Source organism: Eubalaena glacialis, chromosome 6 (genome assembly GCF_028564815.1).
Source record: "Eubalaena glacialis isolate mEubGla1 chromosome 6, mEubGla1.1.hap2.+ XY, whole genome shotgun sequence".
In the NCBI taxonomy this organism is placed as follows: Eukaryota; Metazoa; Chordata; class Mammalia; order Artiodactyla; family Balaenidae; genus Eubalaena; species Eubalaena glacialis.
In genome coordinates, this window is record NC_083721.1 from 68,284,775 (window position 1) to 68,308,218 (window position 23,444).

General features: G+C 33.2%; 1 protein-coding gene and 1 pseudogene across 3 annotated transcripts in view; both read left to right on the top strand.

The window, feature by feature from the left end:
• STXBP5L (syntaxin binding protein 5L) overlaps nt 1-23,444 on the top strand; it is a 366,549-nt gene that overhangs the window by 302,422 nt on the left and 40,683 nt on the right. The window contains exon 21 of one of the 3 annotated variants that reach the window (XM_061193153.1): nt 11,489-11,539. The exons of the other annotated variants lie outside the window; for them this stretch is intronic. Coding sequence (XP_061049136.1) covers nt 11,489-11,539 — 51 coding nt within the window. The remainder of the gene's footprint in view (nt 1-11,488; nt 11,540-23,444) is intronic. 3 annotated transcript variants of the gene reach the window in all.
• LOC133093766 (actin-related protein 2/3 complex subunit 1A-like) lies at nt 15,114-16,267 on the top strand (annotated as a pseudogene).

Genomic DNA, 23,444 nt, shown 5'->3' on the forward strand with positions numbered 1-23,444 from the left:
CCCAAGTCTAGGAAGCACAGAGTCCCAGGCAGGATAAACCCAAGAAGGAACATGCAGAGACACACAGTAATCAAATTGAAAAAATTAAAGACAAAGAAAAAATATTAAAAGCAACAAGAGAAAAATCAACAAATAATATACAAGGGAACTCCCATAAGGTTATTAGCTGATTTTTCAGCAGAAATTCTGCAGGCCAGAAGGGGTTGGCAAGATACATTTAAAGTGATGAAAGGGAAGAACCTACAACCAAGAATACTCTACCCAGCAAGGTTCTCATTCAGATTTGATGGAGAAGTCAAAAGCTTTACAGACAAGCAAAAGCTAAGAGAATTCAGCACTACCAGACCAGCTTTACAAAAAATGCTAAAGGAACTTCTCTAGGTGGAAAAGAAAAGGCCACAACTAAAAACAAGAAAATTACAAAGGGAAAAGCTCTCTGGTAAAGGCCAACACACAGTAAAGGTAGGAAATCATCCACATACAAATATGAATTCAAAACCAGCAATTGTGAGAAGAGGAGAGTACAAATGCAGGATATTGGAAATGCATTTGAAATGAAAAGATCATCAACTTAAAACAATCTTCTTTATATATAGAGTGCTACATCAAAACCTCATGGTAACCACAAATCGAAAATCTACAAAGATACACAAAAAAGAAAAAGCAATCCAAACACAACATGAAAGTTATTCATCAAATCACAAGAGAACAAAACAGGAAGAAAAAAGACCTTCAAAAACAAATCCAAAACAATTAACAAAATGGCAATAAGAATATGTATATCAATAATTACCTTAAACATAAACAGATTAAATGCCCCAACCAAAAGACAGAGTGGCTGAATGGATAGAAAAACAAGACCCATATATGTGCTGTCTACAAGAGACCCACTTCAGATCTAGGGACACATACAGCCTGAAAGTGAGGGGATGGAAAAAGGTATTCCATGCAAATGGAAATCAAAGAAAGCTGGAGTAGGAATACTCATATCAGAGAAAATAGACTTTGAAGTAAAGACTGTTACAAGAGACAAAGACAGTACATAATGATCAAGGAATCAATCCAAGAAGAAGATACAATTGTAAAGATTTATGCACCCAACATAGGAGCACCTCAATATATAAGGCAAACACTAACAGCCATAAAAGGAGAAATTGACAATAACACAATAACAATGGGGGACTTTAACACCCCACTTTCCTCAATGGAAAGATCATCCAGACAGAAGATCAGTAAGGAAACACAGGCCTTAAATGACACATTAGACCAGATGGACTTAATTGATATTTATAGACCATTCCATCCAAAAGCAAGAGAATACACATTCTTCTCAAGCGCACATGGAGCATTCTGCAGGATAGATCACGTGCTGGGCCACAAAGTGAGCCTCGGAAAATTTAAGAAAATTGAAATCATATCAAGCATATTTTCCAAACACAACACTATGAGATTAGAAATCAACTACAAGAAAAAAAAACTGTAAAAAAAACACAAACACTTGGAGGATAAACAATATGCTATTAAACAACCAATGGCTCACTGAAGAAATCAAAAAGGAAATAAAAAATACCTAAAAAAATAAAAAATAAAAAACAAAAGCACAATGATCCAAAACCTATGGGATGCAGCAAAAGCAGTTCTAAGAGGAAAGTTTATAAAAATACAGTCTTACCACAGGAAACAAGAAAATGTCAAATAAACAAGTTAACCTTACAACTAAAGCAACTAGAGAAAGAAGAAACAACAAAACCCAAAGTTAGTAGAAGGAAAGAAATCATAAAGCTCAGAGAGGAAATAAATGAAATAGAGACAAAGAAAACAATAGCAAAGATCAATGAAACTAAAATCTGGTTCTTTGAAAAGATAAACAATATTGATAAACCTTTAGCCAGAATCATCAAGAAAAAAAGGGAGAGGGCTCAAATCAATAAAATTAGGAATGAAAAAGGAGAAGTTACAATGGACACCACAGAAATACAAAGCATCATAAGAGACTACTACAATCAACTCTATGCCAATAAAATGGACAACCTAGAAGAAATGGACAAATTCTTAGAAAGGTACAACCTTCCAAGACTGAACCAGGAAGAAATAGAAAATATGAACAGACCAATCACAATTACTGAAATTGAAACCGTGATTTAAAAACTCCCAGCAAAAGTCCACAACCAGATGGCTTCACAGGCAAATTCTATCAAACATTTAGAGAAGAGGTAACACCTATCCTTCTGAAACTCTTCCAAAAAATTGCAGAGGAAGGAACGCTACCAAACTCATTCTATGAGGCCACTATCACCCTAATACCAAAACCAGACAAAGATATCACAAAAAAAGAAAACTACAGGCCAATATCGCTGATGAACATAGATGCAAAAATTCTCAACAAAGTACTAGCAAACCGAATCCAACAATACAATAAAAGGATCATACACCATGATCAAGTGGGATTTATCCCAGGGATGCAAGGATTCTTTAATATCTGCAAATCAATCAATGTGATACACCACATCAACAAATTGAAGAATAAAAACCATATGGTTATCTCAATAGATGCAGAAAAAGCTTTTGACAAAATTCAACACCAATTTATGGTAAAAGCTCTCCAGAAAGTGGGCACATAGGGAACATACCTCAACATAATAAAGGCCATATATGACAAACCTACAGATAACATCATACTCAATGGTGAAAAGCTGAAAGCACTTCCTCTAAGATCAGGAACAAGACAAGGATGTCCACTGTTGCCACTTTTATTCAATATAGTTTTGGAAGTCCTAGCCATGGCAGTCAGAGAAGAAAAAGAAATAAAAGGAATACAAATTGGAAAAGAAGTAAAACTGTCATTGTTTGCAGATGACATGATAGTATACATAGAAAATCCTAAAGATGCTACCAGAAAACTACTAGATCTCATCAATGAATTCGGTAGTTGCAGGATACAAAACTAATACACAGAAATCTGTTGCATTTCTATACACTAACAACGGAAGATCAGAAAGAGAAATTAAGGAAACAATCCCATTTACCATTGCATCAAAAAGAATAAAATAACTAGGAATAACCTACCTAAGGAAGCAAAAGACCTGTACTCTGACAACTATAAGATGCTAATGAAAGAAATCAAAGATGACACAAACAGGATGAAAAGATATACCATGTTCTTGGATTGGAAGAATCAATACTGTCAAAATGACCATACTACAGATTCAATGCAATCCCTATCAAATTACCAATGGCATTTTTCACAGAACTAGAATTAAAAATTTCACAATTTGTATGGAGACACAAAAGACCACGAATAGCCAAAGCAATCTTGAGAAAGAAAAATGGAGCTGGAAGAATCAGGCTCCCTGACTTCAGACTATACTACAAAGCTACAGCCATCAAAACAGTATGGAACTGGCACAAAAACAGAAATATAGATCAGTGGAACAGATAGAAAGCCTAGAAATAAACCCAGCACCTATGGTCAATTAATCTATGACAAAGAGGCAAGACTATACAATGGAGAAAAGACAGTCTCTTCAATAAATTGTGCTGGGAAAACTGGACAGCTACATGTACAAGAATGAAATTAGAACATTCTTTAACACCATACACAAAAATAAACTCAAAATGGATTAAAGACCTATATATAAGGCCTGATACTATAAAACTCTTAGAGGAAAACAATTGAAGAACACTCTTTGACATAAATCACAGCAATATATTTTCAATCCATCTCCTAGCATAATGGAAATAAAAACAAAAATAAACAAATGGGAACTAATTAAACTCAAAAGCTTTTGCACAGCAAAGGAAACCATAAACAAGACGAAAAGACAACCCTCAGAATGGGAGAAAATATTTGCAAATGAAGCAACTGACAAGGGATTAATCTCCAAAATCTAAAAACAGCTCATGCAGCTCAATATCAAAAAAACACAGCCCAATAAAAAAATCGGCATAAGACCTAAATAGACATTTCTCCAAAGAAGACATTCAGATGGCCAAGAGGCACATGAAAAGATGCTCAACACTGCTAATTATGAGAGAAATGCAAATCAAACTACAATGAGATATTACTGCACACCAGTCAGAGCAGCCATCATTAAAAAGTCTACAAACAATAAATGCTGGAGAGGGTGTGGAGAAAAGGGAACCCTCCTACACTGTTGGTGGGAATGTAAATTGGTACAGCGACTATGGAGGACAGTATGGAGGTTCCTTTACAAACTAAAAATAGAGCTACCATATGACCCAGCAACCCCACTCCTGGGCATATATCTGGAGAAAACCATGGTTCAAAAGGATACATGCACCCCAATGTTCATTGCAGCGCTGTTTACAATAGCCAAGACATGGAAGCAACCTAAATGTCCATTGACAGATAAATGGATAAAGAAGCTGTGATACATTTATACAATGGAATGTTACTCAGCCATTAAAAAGAATGAAACAATGCCCTTTGCAGCAACATGGATGGACCTGGAGCTTATCATACTAAGTGAAGTAAGTCATACAAAGACAATTATTATATGATACCACTTTTATGTGGAATCTAAAAAAATGATATAAATGAACTTATTTACAAAACAGAAACAGACTCACAGACTTGGAGGATGGACTTGTGGTTGCCAGTGGGGGGAGGAATGGGAGGGTATGGATTGGGAGTTTGGGATTGACATATACACACTACTATGTGTTGAACAGATGGCCAACGGGGACCTGCTATGTAGTGAAGGGAGCTCTGCTCAGTATTCTGTGGTGGCCTAGATGGGAAAGGAATTTGAAAAAGAATAAATACACGTACATGTATGGCTGAGTCACTTTGCTGTACACTGAGGCTGATGCATCGTTAATCAACTATACCCCAATATAAAATACAAATTTTTGAAAAGAGTGAGCTGGAAAAAAAAAAAAAACCCAAGCAATTATGACATCCAAGCAGAGAGAAGTTGCTAAATTATAAAGAGACAATGTTTTAACAAAAAAATTAAAAAGAACTTAGATATATTTTTCATGAAACATCAGAAACACAGTTTACGATTTAACTTCCAGGAAAAACTGGTTTTGAAAGTAATTTTTACTTTTTATAATTTATATAATCAAATTATCACATTCTGAATTTATTAAACCTGTTTGCTAAAAACAGTAATCAACATTGGTATAGTACTTTAAAGTACTCAAGGTATTTTTCATGGGTATTATCATATTTAGTCCTACAGCAGTCCTGTAAGGTTGGTATAGTTCTCATTTTATATGAGTGGAGAATTATGGCTAAGAAAAATAATTCTATAACTTGCCCAAGTTTATCCTGCTAGTACATGGCTTAGCTGGAACCAACCTAATCTTTAGACCTCATGTTCCTCTCACTCCACAAATTATTTGACCTCCTTTTTTATGCTTTCAAAAAGGTGTGTTGAAGAACCTAGTTCTCTCTAGGAGTTTATAATTCAAGATAGACAAGAACAGAAATAAAGTTTCATAATCAGTTAACATTTGCTCATATGACACTAACAAAAAGTCACTGATTCACTAACATCATTTAGATAGAAATGTAATACATATTTTTAGGTGGCAAGAAAATTAGAGTCATGACATTAAAATTTTGTATGCTGGGGCAAATTCTAATAAATATACCTCTTTGCCTGGCTATATCTTAACCACGTATGAAAAAACGGGGGGTGGGAAATGGCAACAAAATTAGAGGTGTGTAGGTCTTTCAGGACTCCACCATGGCACGGTAACTCCAAAATATTTTTGTGTGTGTGTTTTTTAACTACACTTGCACATATATATATGTATATATGCATATATATGTATATATATGTGTATTTATGTGTAAAAATATTTTTGTGTGTGTTTTTTAACTACACTTGCACATATACATATGTATATGTATATATGCATATATATGTATATTTATATATGTATATGTATATGCACATATATAAATATATATGTATATTTGTATATGTGTGTATATATGTATATGCACATATATAAATATATGTATATTTATATACACATATATATACACACATATATGTATATATATTTATATACACATATATATACACACATAGATGTATATATATGTATATATACACATACATATATACACACACACACACCAGGTGTTTTTGTCCTATCTTCGTTTCTAGCATAGGGAAGATAGAGACAAATGAAATTAATTAACTGGTTGGAATATAGTAATGAATCAATAGGTAGGTAAACTTTACAAACATTTTAATCTAAACAACTTTTTATTTTAATTTAGTGTTAGGTTTATTTATTTTATAGAAGATGTCTAGGATACACAGGTGGTATCTTCTATGTCAGGAAGATTGTATTGCTTAGTGCAAAGGGCATAGCTTTGGAGTCTTAGAAATTTGACCTTACCCTACCTCTTTCTACCATTATAACTTTAGCCAAGTTTCTTAATCTTAACTGTGTGCTAGTGCCCAGAACATAGATTCTCAATAATACACAATAGTGGTTATATTATAAAAGCAATGATGAACTCCCATGGCCTAAAGAGACTGAACTTGTTCTCCTTGACCATTCTAAATTTCCAATTAATAGTTGTAGCTTAGCCTTAAAGTAGATCCTTCATGGGAAATCAAAGTCAATCCAGTTGTTTCTAATCAACAAACAGCTTATCAAAGATTTGAGTTAGAAACTTCTAACCTAGCTTTTTATGTTATTTCCCATTAAAGTAGTAGCCATATTCAGACTGATTCAGGGTTCATCTCTGTTCCTAAAATTTTGATTCAAATGTGGAACCAAGGATCTGAATAAAAACTTATTTGAAGCCAATACAACATTCCTCTGATAAGCCAGGCTGCACTATTTATTTACTTTCAATTGAGTCAGGACTTAGGAAAAAGGCATATGAATATACAGGTAATGATACAGTCAAGATATACTGAAGCCTCCTAGGCAAAACCCTGTTGTAATACCTGAACTTCTGTTTATACTTAGGGCTGAGCATATGACCTCATTCTGGCATAAGCTATGGTAAACCATCAGACTACCATGCCTCATTACTGTAAATGAACCTGAATTTGGGAGGCAGATAATCTAGGAGTAGAGATGAATAGTTTTGCAAAGGTTTATAATCTGGTGCTATTGTAGGGCTTGGCCATCACCAAATCTTTAGGCCTGAATTTATAAATATTAATATGTATTTTGCCATCAGCTAATCCTTTTACTCATTTGCATCATCTTTGGTCTCTTATGACATCCTACCTAACAATTTCTAGGTGATTCATAAGGTGATAGATGTGGTTAGGTAAGTGAATAACACTATCTGTGGGGATGCTTTCCTTCAAATTTTTTAAAACTCAGATTTAGTGGCATGTAATTTACATTAGAATAAAATTCACCTTTTTAAATGTACAGTTATTCATTTTCTTTGTTTTTAATTTTGTTTTTATTTTCAAAAATGTAAGCCACAACATGTTAAAGTAGCAAGAATTTCCTGACAATTTTCCCAGAATCTAACAGGACTAGGATAATAAGAAGTCAAACTGTTCTAATACTTGCTGCAGCAATATTCCCTGCCCCGCAGCTGGATTACAGTATGGTACTGTTTTCTGTATTACTGTCTGTGAGCCAAGACAGGCAGCTTTTCAAGGTGTTGAGGGATTGTGCAGAGGAAAGAAATAATGGTACCATATGCAACTGGAGGCATTATCAAACGTGCTGTATTTAATACTAGACACTAGATTGCAAAAAGGACATGTTGTCCAGGTAAGTCATTTTTGACACAGAATACCACAGAATGACAAGCTTTCTGCCAACTAAGTTTAATAATGAATATAGTACCTAATATTATTTACCACACCATGTTAAGTACTTTACACATATTTCTTTAATACTGACAAGATCCCTTTGAAGTAGGGACTAATTATCAAACCCATTCTACAAAGGAAGAGAAACAATCATCCTGAGATTTAAGTAACTACCAGACCAGGGTCACTCAGCTGGCAAATGTTTGAGTTATGGTTTGACTTCAGCTGTGGTTTTGATCACTGGGCTTCATTTTGCCAGACCCTAGGAAACTTACCTTGGAGAAAAGCAGAAGTCTTTGTGGAGCTTTACAGAAGGGAAAAAACATATCTATTCTCTTCTAATAGGAGCATTACTATCCTTGTAACTATCAACTTCTCTTCCTCATTAGAAAATGGAAGATCAAAGACAGATATGAAAAAAAATTGCTCAAAAGGAACCAAAAAAGTACCTGTTAACATATATATATATATATATATATATAAAATCATAATCACCTTAAAATGCTCAGCAACATAATATCTATATCAAACTTAACAACTAAGGACAACATGGCGTCTCTTTCATGGAAAATCTGAGATGCATCGCAGGACGTACTTTTTTGTGGAAGGGTCTTGAGTGAAAGTCCCATAGGTTGGTTAAAGTTTATAAAACAGTAAAACATTACTTCTCAAAATGTGATCTATCTGCCAACCTCTTTTATTAGTATTGCCTGCAACACTTATTAAAATACAGATTCCTGCTGACCAAATGAGAGTACCTAGAGATGGCCCATAATGCTTTAAGAACTGGCATGTGAGAGCAAAAATGAGTTACTTTTTTTTTCTTATTGTGCCAGAGGTTAGAACTGGAACAAACTAGTAAATGGTAAAGGAAAGTAGTTTGAGCTCAAATGGAAGGAAATTTTGTAGCAATTATAGCAACCCAAAATTGGATTTTTTTATACTTTGAAGGTTTCTATCACAAACAGGTATGATGTCAAGAATGTTGTAAGAGAATACTTGCATTGAGTAGGATATTGGACTATGTGACCTTAAAGATTCCTTTGAGCCAGGATTCTCCACCTCTCTTAGTACAGTGTGCTAAGACAATGAGTAATGTGAAGTTTCTATTTCCCATTTTCTCCTCTTTGGCTAACAATATGAAATGATAGTGGTATGTATGCTTTTGCTAGGTAACAGTAAAAATGAAGAAATTCAGAGAGCTGCATTCCCAAGGGCACATTGCAAAGGTTAATATGTACTGTTTTCATTCAGTTTATTTCCAGGACTACTTGCCTCTTATTCCCTCTTGCCTTACTCATCTTCCAACCCAAATTCCTCAAATGTTAATGTGTAACATATTCTTCTACCACTTGAAACATGCTTTCTGTTTAGCCCTCTTCAGAATAACCCTTCACCCCTACCTTCCGACTTTACTGTTTTTTTTAAACTTCCATTCAGCAAACACTTATTGTGCATCTATTCTATGCCAATAATTAATTAGGTATTGGGAATACAATCCCCATCCCTAGAGAACTCAAAGTTTCAGGATTTTAGTCGATAGTAGACAGAGTAAAAAAAAATCAAGTATAATAAAATGTGTTATAAAAGATGTGTACAAGGTGCTATGAAAGTTAAGATAATGGCACCAAATGAAGCCTTAAGTCTGAGGCTGCCTTCCAGGAGGTGGTGATTTTTCAGCTGTCTTAAAGGATGAGTAGGAGTTTACTAGTAGCTGGACAAGTGAAGATTTTTCTGTGCATAAATAACAGACACCTGTTATTAACATTGTTATTAAAGAAGTTTGCCAATCAATCCCACCATCTAATTGCTCCCTTTTCCTCCCCCAGTTACACATTTGAGGATGGGGTTTGTGACGGGCCCCCAATTTTTAGGTAGGAAGCAGTCTACAGGAAGCCAAGAGGGTTGGTGGTGAAGTGGAGGGGGTATCCCAAAAAGTGGAGCAGATATGAGAGCCAGAGTAAATTAGATACTAGACTAATAGAAAGGAACTGTTTGACCTCTTTCTGAAAGCATCTTTGTAATCCATTTTTGAATTTATACTATATAGATATGTTGAAATACCCTATTTAAAAACAAAATAGAAACAATTAAAAAGATAAATTCTGAAACAAATCCTTACATTATAAAGAATTAGTTCCTATTTTAAAGATTAAGTGAAAGATTTAAAGTAGTAACATCCCACTTCCTCAGTCTGTCTGAATTGTGAATCAATTTACAAAATATACTTTATTTGCAACCTGTTCTGGCATAATTATTACATATATTTATTTAGTTTGCCATATTTTTATATAAATACAATCTTTTTGTTGTACTGCTGATTCTAAACCCAAATTGCTCAAATTTGATTTGATTTCTCCTTAATAGAATTATTTAATGTCTTTTTCATAGAGACAACTGCCTGTTGCTATTATTTTTATTAGAATGATAATGCTTAGATTTCCTTTAATAAGTAGTTTAGCATGGCATATTGTAGTCAGCAAGCTACAGCCCACAGGCCAAATCCAGCTTGCAACCTATTTTGGTATGACTTGTGAATTAAGAATGGGTTTTTAATTTTTAAATGGTTGGAAAAAAATCAAAAGATGAGTAATATTTCATGACACACAAAAAGTATATTTAGGTTTCTATTGTATTTAGGTTTTATAAAATGTATTCCAATAATTCCAGCTGAAGTATTAGAGATAGTATCAAAGATGTTATTTGACAGATGGAAGATTAAGCTGCAAATTGATGAAGGGATTTTTATAAAACTTTTTCAAAGTTTTATAATTAGGTGGTAACAATTCAGAAATTTGTGACTCATGTTTTCTGATTTTAAATTAAGTATTCTTTCTACTATATCATACTGCATCTTTATTTTAAAATAACTTTCCTAATTGTAAAGAAAATCACTCATTAGAAGGCATAAATTAATTGATAGTATCAATTTGAGTCTTAATAAAGTATTGACAGAAAATATTTCTAACATGATTTCCCCTAATGCAATTTCTTTCTATTATAACATTCCAGTTAAATATTTTATGAGATGCCCAATGTAAAATTTTTATTAACAGATAATGAGGCAAATTTTCAATAAATTGTAGGAGTTTTCTTGGTTTATTCAAACATTTTATGACAGCTTGATTTATAATAATATAATTAAATTTATTTTCAAATATTTTTTATTTAAGATTTTTTTATCTACTGAATTTAACATTGTAGTATTCAATATATAAGTCATTTCATCTGCCATAGGTATGGTAAAGTTTCCTTCACTATATCATGCACATCTATAATAGAATTTTCTTTCTATTTCAAAATATGTTTACAGAGTTAATCAGTTTTCCCCCTTACCATTGTTATTTATGATCTGAACTTATACATTTGTTGCAGTATTTCTTTATCTATCAGATTTATCTGGAATTGATTTTTGGTTCTTTCCAAAATAAGAAATCACTTCTCATGCTACATGTGAAAAAAACTATGCAAAGATGCACTTAATTATTTACTGTAATAACAATTGCTTTTCTCATGTTTCTGTTTGCATATTATTTATTCCTGAATGACAACAAACTAACACTGAACAATATTTCTGCTTCCATAATGCTCACTAAATGTAATGTTCATTAGGATTTCAATAATTATACTGTAAAACATACTGTTCCCTCACACTCCTCTTTAATTTTATATAATTAACAACTGCCTTTTTCCTTTTTCTGTTGTTTCAGTTAAAGGATCAAGAAAGTTAAGTCTGCCAACAGATCTTAAGGCTGATCTTGGTACGGTAGGCAAAAGCCAACAATTTTAAGTTTTCTTACATTCATTTGGCTGAACATTTTAACCAACCAGTCCATGAATAACAAGTTTCCTAGATGGCAGGGTTTAATGGCTTTACAAAAAGCCTTTCTTAAAAATCACCATACAGTTCTGTTGGCAGCATTCAACATTTTGTTTGTTAACAATCATTTTACAAAATTATGTTTCATAAATCATTACACACCAAGGTATATAATGTTTTGGGTTTTGTTTTTTTTTGATCATGAGAATGGTTTTAAACATTAACTAGTCATGCATATGGACCCTTGTGACTGTAACCATGTAAATGAACATCACTTTTTCTGGAACTATTTTTCCCATTTTGTATATTAATATCATTTAGAATTAATGCGATTTAATGTTGTTAATGCTATTTAACAACAGCAACAACAAAGTCCGATACATAAAAGAATAGAGTTCTCGCCATTTAAGAAAGTTATAGAAGATTTTATTCACTTTTAGTTTATTTTTTGTGGTGGTTAAGAGCTTATTCATAATTCTAGCTCTGAAATAAATTAAATAGGCTTTAATAAATTTTTCTTTCAGAACTTTTATCTGCTTGTTCCAAGATAGTTTTTTTCTTTTTTGAAATTTAATTGAATTACCTTTATTTTCATCTCCTTTATTCTGACTTAAGGTCATAGCATTAAATCCTACTAATGTCATGGTTGAAATAAGAAAAATACAATAATTAGTCTTTGCATTATTTTTTAGTGTACAAAGCTGTTTCACACACATTATTTTATTTGACTTTCTTAGCAACTCTTTAAGATAGTTATCACTGTTCCCAATCTTTTTTTTCAGAGCAGAAACTGAGGTTATATTGTTAATAAATTGTAGAATTAAGATTTTAACCTAGATCACAGAACATAATACCCAAAGTTTATGGAGCATATTCACATACCTCATCTCATTGTATCTAAATTAAATAACTCTCAGTCAAATAGTTTGTTACATTTAAAATCTGATTACATATCATCTTAGATGAATTTGATTAAATTGGACAATTATGTTATTGTATTTTTAAATGCAAAGCACTAACATATTCAGTATTATTATTAGTTTAATATTAACAAAATTGTTATGAAGTTAATTAGTATTTTGCCAATGTAATTGATGTCAAAGGAAGAATCAACATTCTAGTTCCATTTATTGACCTCCTACTACATGTCAGACATTATGCTATATAATTTGTACAAATTATCCGAGATAGATCAGTAATATTTTGTATAGCATGTACTGTGACAAATGTCAAATGAAGACTAAAGAATGAGAATGCTTTTCTCTAGAAAAATATGCATTCTGATATTTATTCACTTAATTTCCACATATCATAATTTCTTTCCTAGAATGTTGAAAAGGAATAATAAAAAAAAAATAGAAAGAAGATTCTCAGCCCACTTCCATATTTATTGGAAGTAGCAAAGAAAGCTCTTAGTTTTAATTCTAATCTGGAGGTCAGTTAGGCATGATTGTTATTAATAAACATATTAATAAACAATTTCTAAAACTGTCAGTCTTTCAGTCTCCAGTTATCTCCTTCCCAGTTGCTTCATTCTTACTATTTTTACGCATACTTTAGACAAAGATGATTATGAAAACTCACATATATAAAAGATAAAATAGTCAAGTGCTTATCACTTTACTAAAGGATTTTTTGCAATTAAAAGGATTCACAATAAAATTTCATTAAATCCCTATTTCTAAGTATGTTGTCAATGTAATTTCATTTTTAAAACTTGTTTCCCACAAATCTCCAGAAAAAAAATTATAAGGATTCTGAAAGAGGATAAATGTCTTTATGTATGTAAATTCTTCCAACGTAAAACCTTGGTGTAAAATATATCCTGGGTTGCTTGTAACATGGTTTTAGGAAGAATATTCTGCAGTGGTGTATAATCCTTTAGTGAAGGAGGAAAATGTGTAAGAAGCTATTGTAGTACACCAAATAAGGACCAAAGTAGGATAACAACAGTGAAAATGAAGAGCTGTTACCATGGGAGACTTTACAACTGATGGGATTGGGAACAGTGAGGGAATAGGGCTGGTAAGGCATAGCTAATAGGGGGAGTCAAGGATGACTACAGAGTGCAGAAAATGGAGAATACCATTCTCATGGAGAATACCTGGTTTGAGAGGAAAGGAAAATGAGTTTGAGTTGCTCAGGGACATTCATGTTAACCACTCAGTGAGCAATTAGAAATGTAGGACTGTTTACCATATAGCACAGGGAACAATATTCAATATCTTATAATAACCTATAATGAAAAATAATCTGAAAAAAATATATGTATATATCATTTTGCTGTACACCTAAAACTAACACAATATTGTAAGTCAACTATACTTCAATTAAAAGAATAAAGAAAAAAAAGAAATGTAGGGCTAGAGTGTAGAGGGGAAATCTCAAGCCCAAAGTAATAGGTAACACTCATCTGTGTAAAGGTGTTAGTGACTGTGTATATGAGCTGTTCACTGAAGACAAAGGAAAGACGACAACGTGTTGGAGAGCTTTGGGTACTAATGTAATAACTTCTTTGTTACAAAAATCCTTATCTGGAGTAGCAGTATAACAGTAAAAGTAAAATAATAGTAATAACAGTAAAAACCTCATACATTGGACAGTTACGCAATTAGAACCCTCAAGTTGTTAGCCTTCTATGAAGTAGTTACCAGAATCATGGGAAATTGCTTTATTCCCTAACATTTTAACATTCAGTGAAAAACTATCTTGTTTCTCAATTTATAACAAAAAATACAGACATTTCTCTTTCTTAATAAAGATTTTGAATTAATAGCCTAAAAATGAATTGATTTTATAGAATTCAAACCTTGAATGCACATAATCCAGGGGCTGGCACACATTATGAATATAGTTTATATATGCATCTTAGAATACTGTAAATGAAACACAGGCCCCCGTGAACCCTTAAAAAAAATCTACTACAGGATGGCCTCCAGCCAATGAAAAGATGCATGGAGAGGCCATGGTCAAAGGACAAGTAGTGATTATTTAATTTATTTAATTGTAAAACTAAAGTTAAATGACAGTGGCAAATATGATTATAAAATAAAATGTAAACATAAAATCCATAATGACATAGAAATACTTTAACTTTTAATTTTCGAGAGGGTAAAGAAAGGTTAAAGTTGCTAACAAGAGTTAATATGTCTATAGCTAAGTGTGGTGGTTAATCGGTGGTGAACTGAGAGCAAAGATAAGCAGAGGAAGAGGAATTATACTTAATTTCACCTTTCACAAGGGGAAATAAATTGATATTATGCACATATAGCAATTCAAGAAGAATTAAAAATATATCTTCAAGGTAACCACTAAAAAAAATTAATACCCCAAAACGTCAAAAAATCAGGCAAAGGATAATACAATAAAAAAGAAAATAAGAAAATACAGGCCACATAGTGAAAGAAACTACAGAAACTAGAGAAGGAAAAAGAAGAAGAAGGAAGAGGAAGAACGGGGGAAAAGGAGGAGGAGAAGGAAGAGGAAGATGAAATAATCTACATAAAACTTGCAGAATGGAACACAGCCTGTTCCTGTTGACTGACCAGAGTCTTCAAGTTCTACACTCTGAGCCTGTCAGGACTGCCCTGACCCCAGCTTTCTAACCTTTAAAAACACCAAAAATATTGTCCCTGCAACAATTTTTACTGGAGCCAATCAGTTGCCATGCCATACTCAGATTGCCCTTAGCCACAATAACCACAAAGTTCCCACCTATAAGAAGAATGGGAGCCAGTGGGTGAAACCTCATGCACTCCAGAGCACAGTGGAGACATCACAGGTAGGGATAGGGCTCTCGAGCATGATCACACTGTCCTTTGCAGGAGTTGGAAAGATGGGGTTTGGACGCTAACCCTCGTGACCTTGAGAATTAATCATGCAGCCGCTTTTGTGAAGTGGTCCCCTCTAAAGAACAAATTTGCTGTAGAGAGTGAAAAACAATTCATTTCTGTCTGTCACTTGGCTATAAAAATGACGAGTGGGTAAGCAAGCACATTAAAAAGCCAATTCATTCAACTGTCCTTAGTTTGGATCTGTATCTCCATGTTTTGCTGACAGCAGGATCATGTGACTTCAAATGCAGAGTGATTCTACATACAATTAAAAAGTGGACGAAAAGCCAACCAGTATGCCATGGAGCAGCAAGATGCATTTTGGTTAACTGACAGAGTTTGGTGGCACTGGAGGCTGGGTCCCTGGTTCAACTTCTCTACCACTGGGAGCCTGAGTAAGCACCACGTGCAGTCCTGATGTCTCAAATAGCGTTCAGGTTGCAATCTGAAAACAGAGTTCCTGCCACTCCTGAGTGTATTATTTGTCTCAGAGAACAGTGTTGTTGTAGCTGCTAGCCAAGAATGCTGCCCAGTGCTTTTTAACTAAGATGACCATGGCTGCTTGACCTTAGTCTCCAAACTAGACATTCCAAAACACAGCATCCAGCACAACATGTTAGCCATGGAACACTTCCACAACATAGACAAGAGTCACAATCAAGGACCATAATACAGCCTCAGAGATGCTACACCAGAATAGCATCACTCAAGTACCTATTTGCAAGGTAGACAAGCAAGATGATCAGAAATTTTGCCCTATAGGAATCAATGGAGCCATGATGATTTGGGATTTCAAGACCTTAGAGTCCTCCACCCAGGGCCTTCAACTAATATGAAGCTGAGTGAACCTCTATGATCTAGCATGACAGACTACAACTGACTGCAGCTCTGTTTGTAACTTGCAAGATGGTGAGGAAAGCCAACCACAAGGAAACACTAAAAATGCATATGCCAATATCATTTGGGTGTTGTTTGAATATAATTGGTGAAAATGTTGGATTTTTAAACAGTCTTTTAAAGTTTTTAATCTATTTTTTTGTACGTTTGGTTTTGATTCCATTCTAGACCAAAGCTTCTCTTTAAGCAGTTCATTATGGAAAATTGTCACATTAACTTAAGAAGGGGGTTAGTGTGTAAATTGTCTCCCAGAAAATTGAGTAAAAATACTAAATGTGTTTTTTTAAATGACAGAACTATGATGAAATGTCTCTGTCAATAGACATAAAAAGTGAATTACTTTACTTACAAGAAAAAGGCTTTCAGCATGTATAGCAAAACAAAATTCACAAGAGAGATCTAAAGCAAAGTGATTCAAAGGCTAGTAGTAGGACATATAAGACAACTACTAGCAAAAATAAAACAGGAGTTATGATGTTAATATCAGTTGAGTTCAAGGCAAAATACATTAAATTAGAAAAGTGCTGATATTTATAGTGCTGAAATGTACCATCTACAATGAAACTGTTTACAAATTTTAATAAACCAAATAATGTAGGATAATAATTACATTTCTTACAGTTCTTGATGTACAAGAAACATTAAGAATAAACAGAAATGCGATAACCATAAGAGATTCTAACATAATTTACTGACAATTCAAGGAGACAAAAAGTAAGAAAAACCATATGGGAACAAAGAAACATAATTTACTTGGAAGATTTATTTACTATATCCTGAACTTTATACCTTGAAAATGTGTTGTAATTTCAAGTGCCCATTGAAAAACTTATAAAAGTTAAACCAATGTTAAAACCACAAAGAAAACCTCAATACGTAAGAGTAGAATCTTACAAACCACATTTTTAAATCAAATTAATGACCTAAGAAATTAAAACAAAAAAATAGAAAAAACAACAACAACCACCCCTACCACCTGCAAGATTTTAAAACCCTCAAACAATTCTTGGGCCTGGTTTCTGACTTACTAGATGAGTAGCTAGCTCTTTTTTCTTTTTTTTTTTTGGCCGTGCCGTGCATTTTACAGGATCTCAGTTCCCTGACCAAGGATCGAACCCAGGCCCACAGCAGTGAAAGCACCAAGTCATGACCACTGGACCGACAGGAAATTTCCCACTAGCTTTTTTTTCATAGCTCCTGCAATATCATGGATCAAGAACTCTGAAAATTATAGACTAGGGATCTAGAAACTAGTGGAAAGCAACTATAAAACTAATTATCCAGAGTAGAGAACAAAGAAGGGGGAGCTGGAGAAAAAATTCCAGACGACATAAAAAAAATCTTGTGCTAAAAAAGACAAAAGTTAAGTACTACAACAGTTCATTCTATATGAAATTAATTTTATGAAAAGAATAACAAAGACTTATTTTAAAGACTTTTAGGATACTCAAAGGGAGCAATGAAACAATTTTTTAAAAGATCAAGAGATTATGAAGCTAAAACAAGCACAAATGAAAAAGCCAATTAAGAATTGGATAACAATGGATGAACAAATAGAGACTATTAATAAAGAAATAGAAATTATAAAAAGGAACTAAGTAGAAATTCTGGAGCTAAAAATTACAAAGGCTAAAGTGAAAAATTCACCAGAAAGGTTTAACAGCAGATTTGAGCTGGCAGAAGAAAGTGGCCAATTGAAATTATCAACTCAGAGGAGCAAAAATATATGAAAGAAAATGAACAAAGGTTAAGTGACTTGTGAGACACCACTGAGTATACCAGTATATTATGGGAGTACCAGAAGAAGAGAAGAAGAAAAAAGGGAAGAAAGAATGTTTGAGGAAATGGCTGAAAACATCCCAAACTTGAGGAAAGATGTGAATCTCTACAGCCAAGAAAGTCAATGAGCTCCAAATATGAAAAACTCAAAGAGACCCACACTGGGACACATTACAATCAAACTTTACACAAAGAGAGAATCTTAAAAGCAGCAAGAGAGAAGCGACTCATCATGTATAAGGGCTCCTCAATAAGATTAATAGCCAGTTGCACATCAGAAACCATAAAAGCCAAAATGCAGTAGAATGACATATTTAAAGTGCTGAAAGAAAAGGAAAATGTCGACAAAGAATTCTATATCTGGCAAAATTTTCCTTCAAAAATGAAAGAAATTAAGACATTCCCAGATAAACAAAAGCAAAGACAGTTTATCACTAGTAGACCCCCCCACACACACACAAGAAATACCAACGGGAGTCTGCCGGCTGAAGTGAAAGGATACTAGACAGTAACTTGAAGCCATTTAAAGAAATAAAGAACACTGGTAAAGGTAACTAAATAGGCAGATATAAAAGCCAGTATTATTATATTTTTCTTAACCCCTCTATTTTGTTTCCTACATGACTTAAGAGACAAATGTATAAAACAGTTATAAATCTTTTTTAATGGGCATGCAATGTATAAAGATATTAAGGCAACAACAACATAAGGGGAGGTGAGGGAGCTCTATAAGAGCTGAGTTTTGTATGCTATTGAAGCTAAGTTGGTATCAATTCAAAATAGATTGTTATAAATTTATGATGTTAATTGTAATCACCAGGATAACCATTTGAAAATAACTAAAAAATACACAGAAAAGGAAATGTGGAGGGATAAAAAAGGTATATTAGAAAAAAATGAATCAAACAAAAAAGAAGGCAGTATTGGAGCAATTCAGAAAGATATTTTTTGAAAACAAATATAAAAATGGCAGAAGTGCTTCTTTATTAGTAATTATTTTTTAAAGTAATTATTATTTTTTTCACACACACTGTATTTTATTTTTACAAGAGATAAATAGACTGACACCAAAAGTAATTACTTTAAATGGATTAAACTCACCAATTAAAAGACAAATTGGCAGACTAAAAAATATATAAGACCCAACTATACAAGAGACTCATTTTAGATTAAAAAACCAAATATATTAAAATTAAAATGATAGAAAAAGATATTCCATGCAAATAGTAAACGAAACTTGGGTGGCAATATTAATACTAACAGACAAAGTAGACTTTAAGTCAAAAGCTAACAAAGAAGGACATTATATATTGATAAAAGCATCAATTCAGTGAGAAGATAAAACAATTGTAAATAAATATACACCAAAGAGCAGAGTCCCAAATATATGAATCAAACATTAACAGAATTGAAGGGAGAATTAGACAATTCTACAATAATAGTTGGAGAATTCAATAGGCTGCTTTCAATAAGGATAGAAAATTTACACAGGTGATCAAAAAAGAAAGAGTATATGAATAACACTGTAAACCAATTAGTCCTAATAGACATATATAAAGTACTCTATGCAATAATAGTAGAAGACATATTCTTCTCAAGGGCTCATGGAACACTGTCCAGGATAGGACATATTTTAGGCCACAAAACAAGTCTCAGTAAATTTAAAAAGATTAAAATCATACAAAGTTTTCTCTTTAACCACAATGGAAAGAAACTAGAAGTCAGAAATAAAGCTGGAAAATTCATAAAACTTGGAAATTAAATAGAACACTCTTAAACAACTAATGGATCAAAGAGGAAATTACAAGGGTAATTGGAGATACTTTGAGACGAATGAAAACAAACAACTAAATCTATAGGTTACACCATAGACACATCTCAGAGGAAAATTATAGGTATAAATGCCCACATTAAAAAGAAGAAGGCTCCTATTTACAATAGCCAGGACATGGAAACAACCTCAGTGTCCATCGACAGATGAATGGATAAAGATGTGACACATATATACAATGGAATATTACTTAGCCATAAAAAGAAACAAAATTGAGTTATTTGTAGTGAGGTGGATAGACCTAGAGTCTGTCATACAGAGTGAAGTAAGTCAGAAAGAGAAAAACAAATACCGTATGCTAACACATATACATGGAATCTAAAAAATAAATAAATAAATAAATAAAAAATTAAAAAATGGTTATGAAGGACCTAGGGGCAGGACAGGAATAAAGATGCAGACGTAGAGAATGGACTTGAGGACATGGGGAGGGGGAAGGGTAAGCTGGGATGAAGTGAGAGAGTGGCATGGACTTATATATACTACTAAATGTAAAATAGATAGCTAGGGGGAAGCAGCTGTATAGCACAGGGAGATCAGCTCAGTGCTTTGTGACCACCTAGAGGGGTGGGATAGGGAGGGTGGGAGGGAGACGCAAGAGGGAGGAGATATGGGGGTATATGTATATGTATAGCTGATTCACTTTGTTATAAAGTAGAAACTAACACACCATTGTAAAGCAATTTTACTCCAATAAAGATGTTAAAAAAAAAAAAGAAGAAAGCTCTCAGAACAATAATCCAACTCTACACCTTAACAAACTAGAAAAGAGCAGCCAATTAAACCCAAAGCTAGCAGAGTAAGAAAAAAAATAAAGATGAAAGAAAATAAAATAATGGAAAATCAATAATCAAGCCATAAGTTGACTCTGAAAAGATCAACAAATTGACAAACCCTCACCTAGACTAAGAAAAAAGAATATACAAACAGTTATAATCAGGAATAAAAGTGGGTACATTACTATCAACCTTACAGAAGTTAGAGGATTATAAGAGAATACTATGAACAATTGTATGCCAACATTAGATAATCTAGATGAAATAGGCAAATTCCTAGAGATACATGAATTACCAAAACTGACTTAAGAAGAAAGAAAATCTGAGCTTAGCTATTCAATGTCAAGTAAGGACATTGAATCAGTACTCAAAAACCTCCTGACAAAGAAAAGTCCAGGATGAGATGGCTTCACTGGTGAATTCTACCAAATATGTAAAGAAGAATTAACACATATCCTTATCAAACTCTTCCAAAAAATAGAAGAGGGAACCTTTCCTAATGCATCCTATGAACCAGCATTACTCTGATTTCAAACCTAGACAACACCACAAGAAAATAAAATTAGAGACCAATATCCCTTATGAATATACATGCAAATATTCTCAAAGTATTAGCAAACAAAATCCAACAGCATATTAAAAGGATTATATACCATAATCAAGTGAGATTTATCTCAGAAATACAAGAGTGGTTCAACAGAAGAAAATTAAAAAGGTAAAAAACCACACTAACAGAATGAAGGAAAAATCCCACACATGATCATCTGAATTGGTGCAGAAAAAGGATTTGACAAAATTGAATACCCTTTCATGATAAAAAACAAACAAACACACAAAACAAACAAAAAAATTCAGAAAACTAGAAATAGAAGGGAATGTCCTCAAACTGATAAAAGGCATTCATGAAAAGCCCGCAGTCATTCTACTCAAGGATGAAAGACTGAAAACTTTCTTCATTAAGATCAAGAACAAGACAAGGATGCCTTTGTTTACCACTTCTATTTTGTACTGGAAGTTCTAGCCAGAGATATTAAGCAAAATAAATAAATAAAGAGCATCCAAATTAGTAAAGAAGTAAAACTGTCCCTGTGGCAGATGGCATGATCCTCTATACAGAAAATCCCAAAGAATCCACACAAGAACTAGAACTAATAATTTAGCAAAGTTACAGGGTATAAGATAAACACACAGAAATCAGCTGCATTTCTATACACCAGCAATGAAAATTTTGAAAAAGAAATTTTAAAAAAATTCCATTTGTAAGTCTTCCAAAGAATAAAATACCTAGAAATAAATTTAACCAAGGAGATGTAAAACTTGTACACTGAAAACTACAAAACATTGCTAAAAGAAATTAAGACCTATGTAAGTGAAAATACATCCCTTGTTCATGAATTGAAATGCTTAATATTGTTTAATACCCAAAACAATCTAACAGATTTAATGCAGTCCCAGCCAAAATACCAATAGCCATTTTAAATAATGGAAAAGCTTATCCTAAAATTCATGTGGAAATGCCAAAGCAAAAATAGACAAAACAATACTGAAAAAAGGAGAAAGTTGGACGACTCACACTTCCCAATTTCAAAACTTCCTGCATGGGTACACATATCAAAACAGTGTGATATTGGCATAAAGACAGACATATAGATCAATGATAGAACTGAGAGTCCAGAAATAAAACCATACATCTATGACCAATTGATTTTTCAACAAGTTACCAGGACAATTCAATGAGGTTTTGAGGGGGCAGGGAATAGTCACTTCAACAAATGATACTGAGACAACTGGAAATCCACATGTAAAATATTGGAGATGGACCACTACCTCATACCACATACAAAAAATAAAAAATGGATCAATGACTTAACTTTAAGAGATAAAGCTAAAAAACTCTTAGAAGAAAACATAAGGGAAAATGTTCATGACACTGAATTTGGCGATGGATTCTCAAATATGACACCAAAAACACAAGCAACAAAAGAAAAAATGGTAAATTGGACTTCAAAATTAAAAATTTTTGCACAAAGGACATTATCAAGAAAGTGAAAAGACCACCTACAGAGAAAATATTTACAAATCGTATGTCTGAAAAGGTTCTACTATCCAGAATATTCAGAGAACTCCTAAAGTTCCATAACAAACAACTCAATTTAAAAATGGGAAAAAGAGTTATATAGATATTTCTCCAAAGAACATATACAGATGGCCAATAAGCACATGAAAAGATCTTCAAAATCACTAATCATCGGGGAAATGCAAATCAAAACCACAATGAAATATCACCTCATATCCAATAGGTGGTGGCTACCATTAAAAAAAAAAAAAACAGAAAATAATGTGTTGACGAGGATGTGGAGAAGTTAGAACCCTTGTGTATTGTTGGTGGGAATGTGAAATTGTACAGCTGCCATGGAAAACACACATTATTGACGATAGCTAAAATGTGGAAGCAACCCAATCCACAGTCCATCAGTGGATGAATGGATAAACAAAATATGTGTAAAACATACAGTGGAATTTGTTCAGCCTTAGAAAGGAAGGAAATTCTGACATACACTACAACATGAATGAACCTTGAGGATACTATGCTAAGTAAACTAAGCCAGTCACAAAAAGAGAAAAATTGTATGATTCCAATTATATGAGGTACCTAGAGTAGTCATATGTATAGATAAAGAAAGTAGAATGGTGGTTGCCAGGAGCTGGGGGAGAGGGAAATGGGGAGTT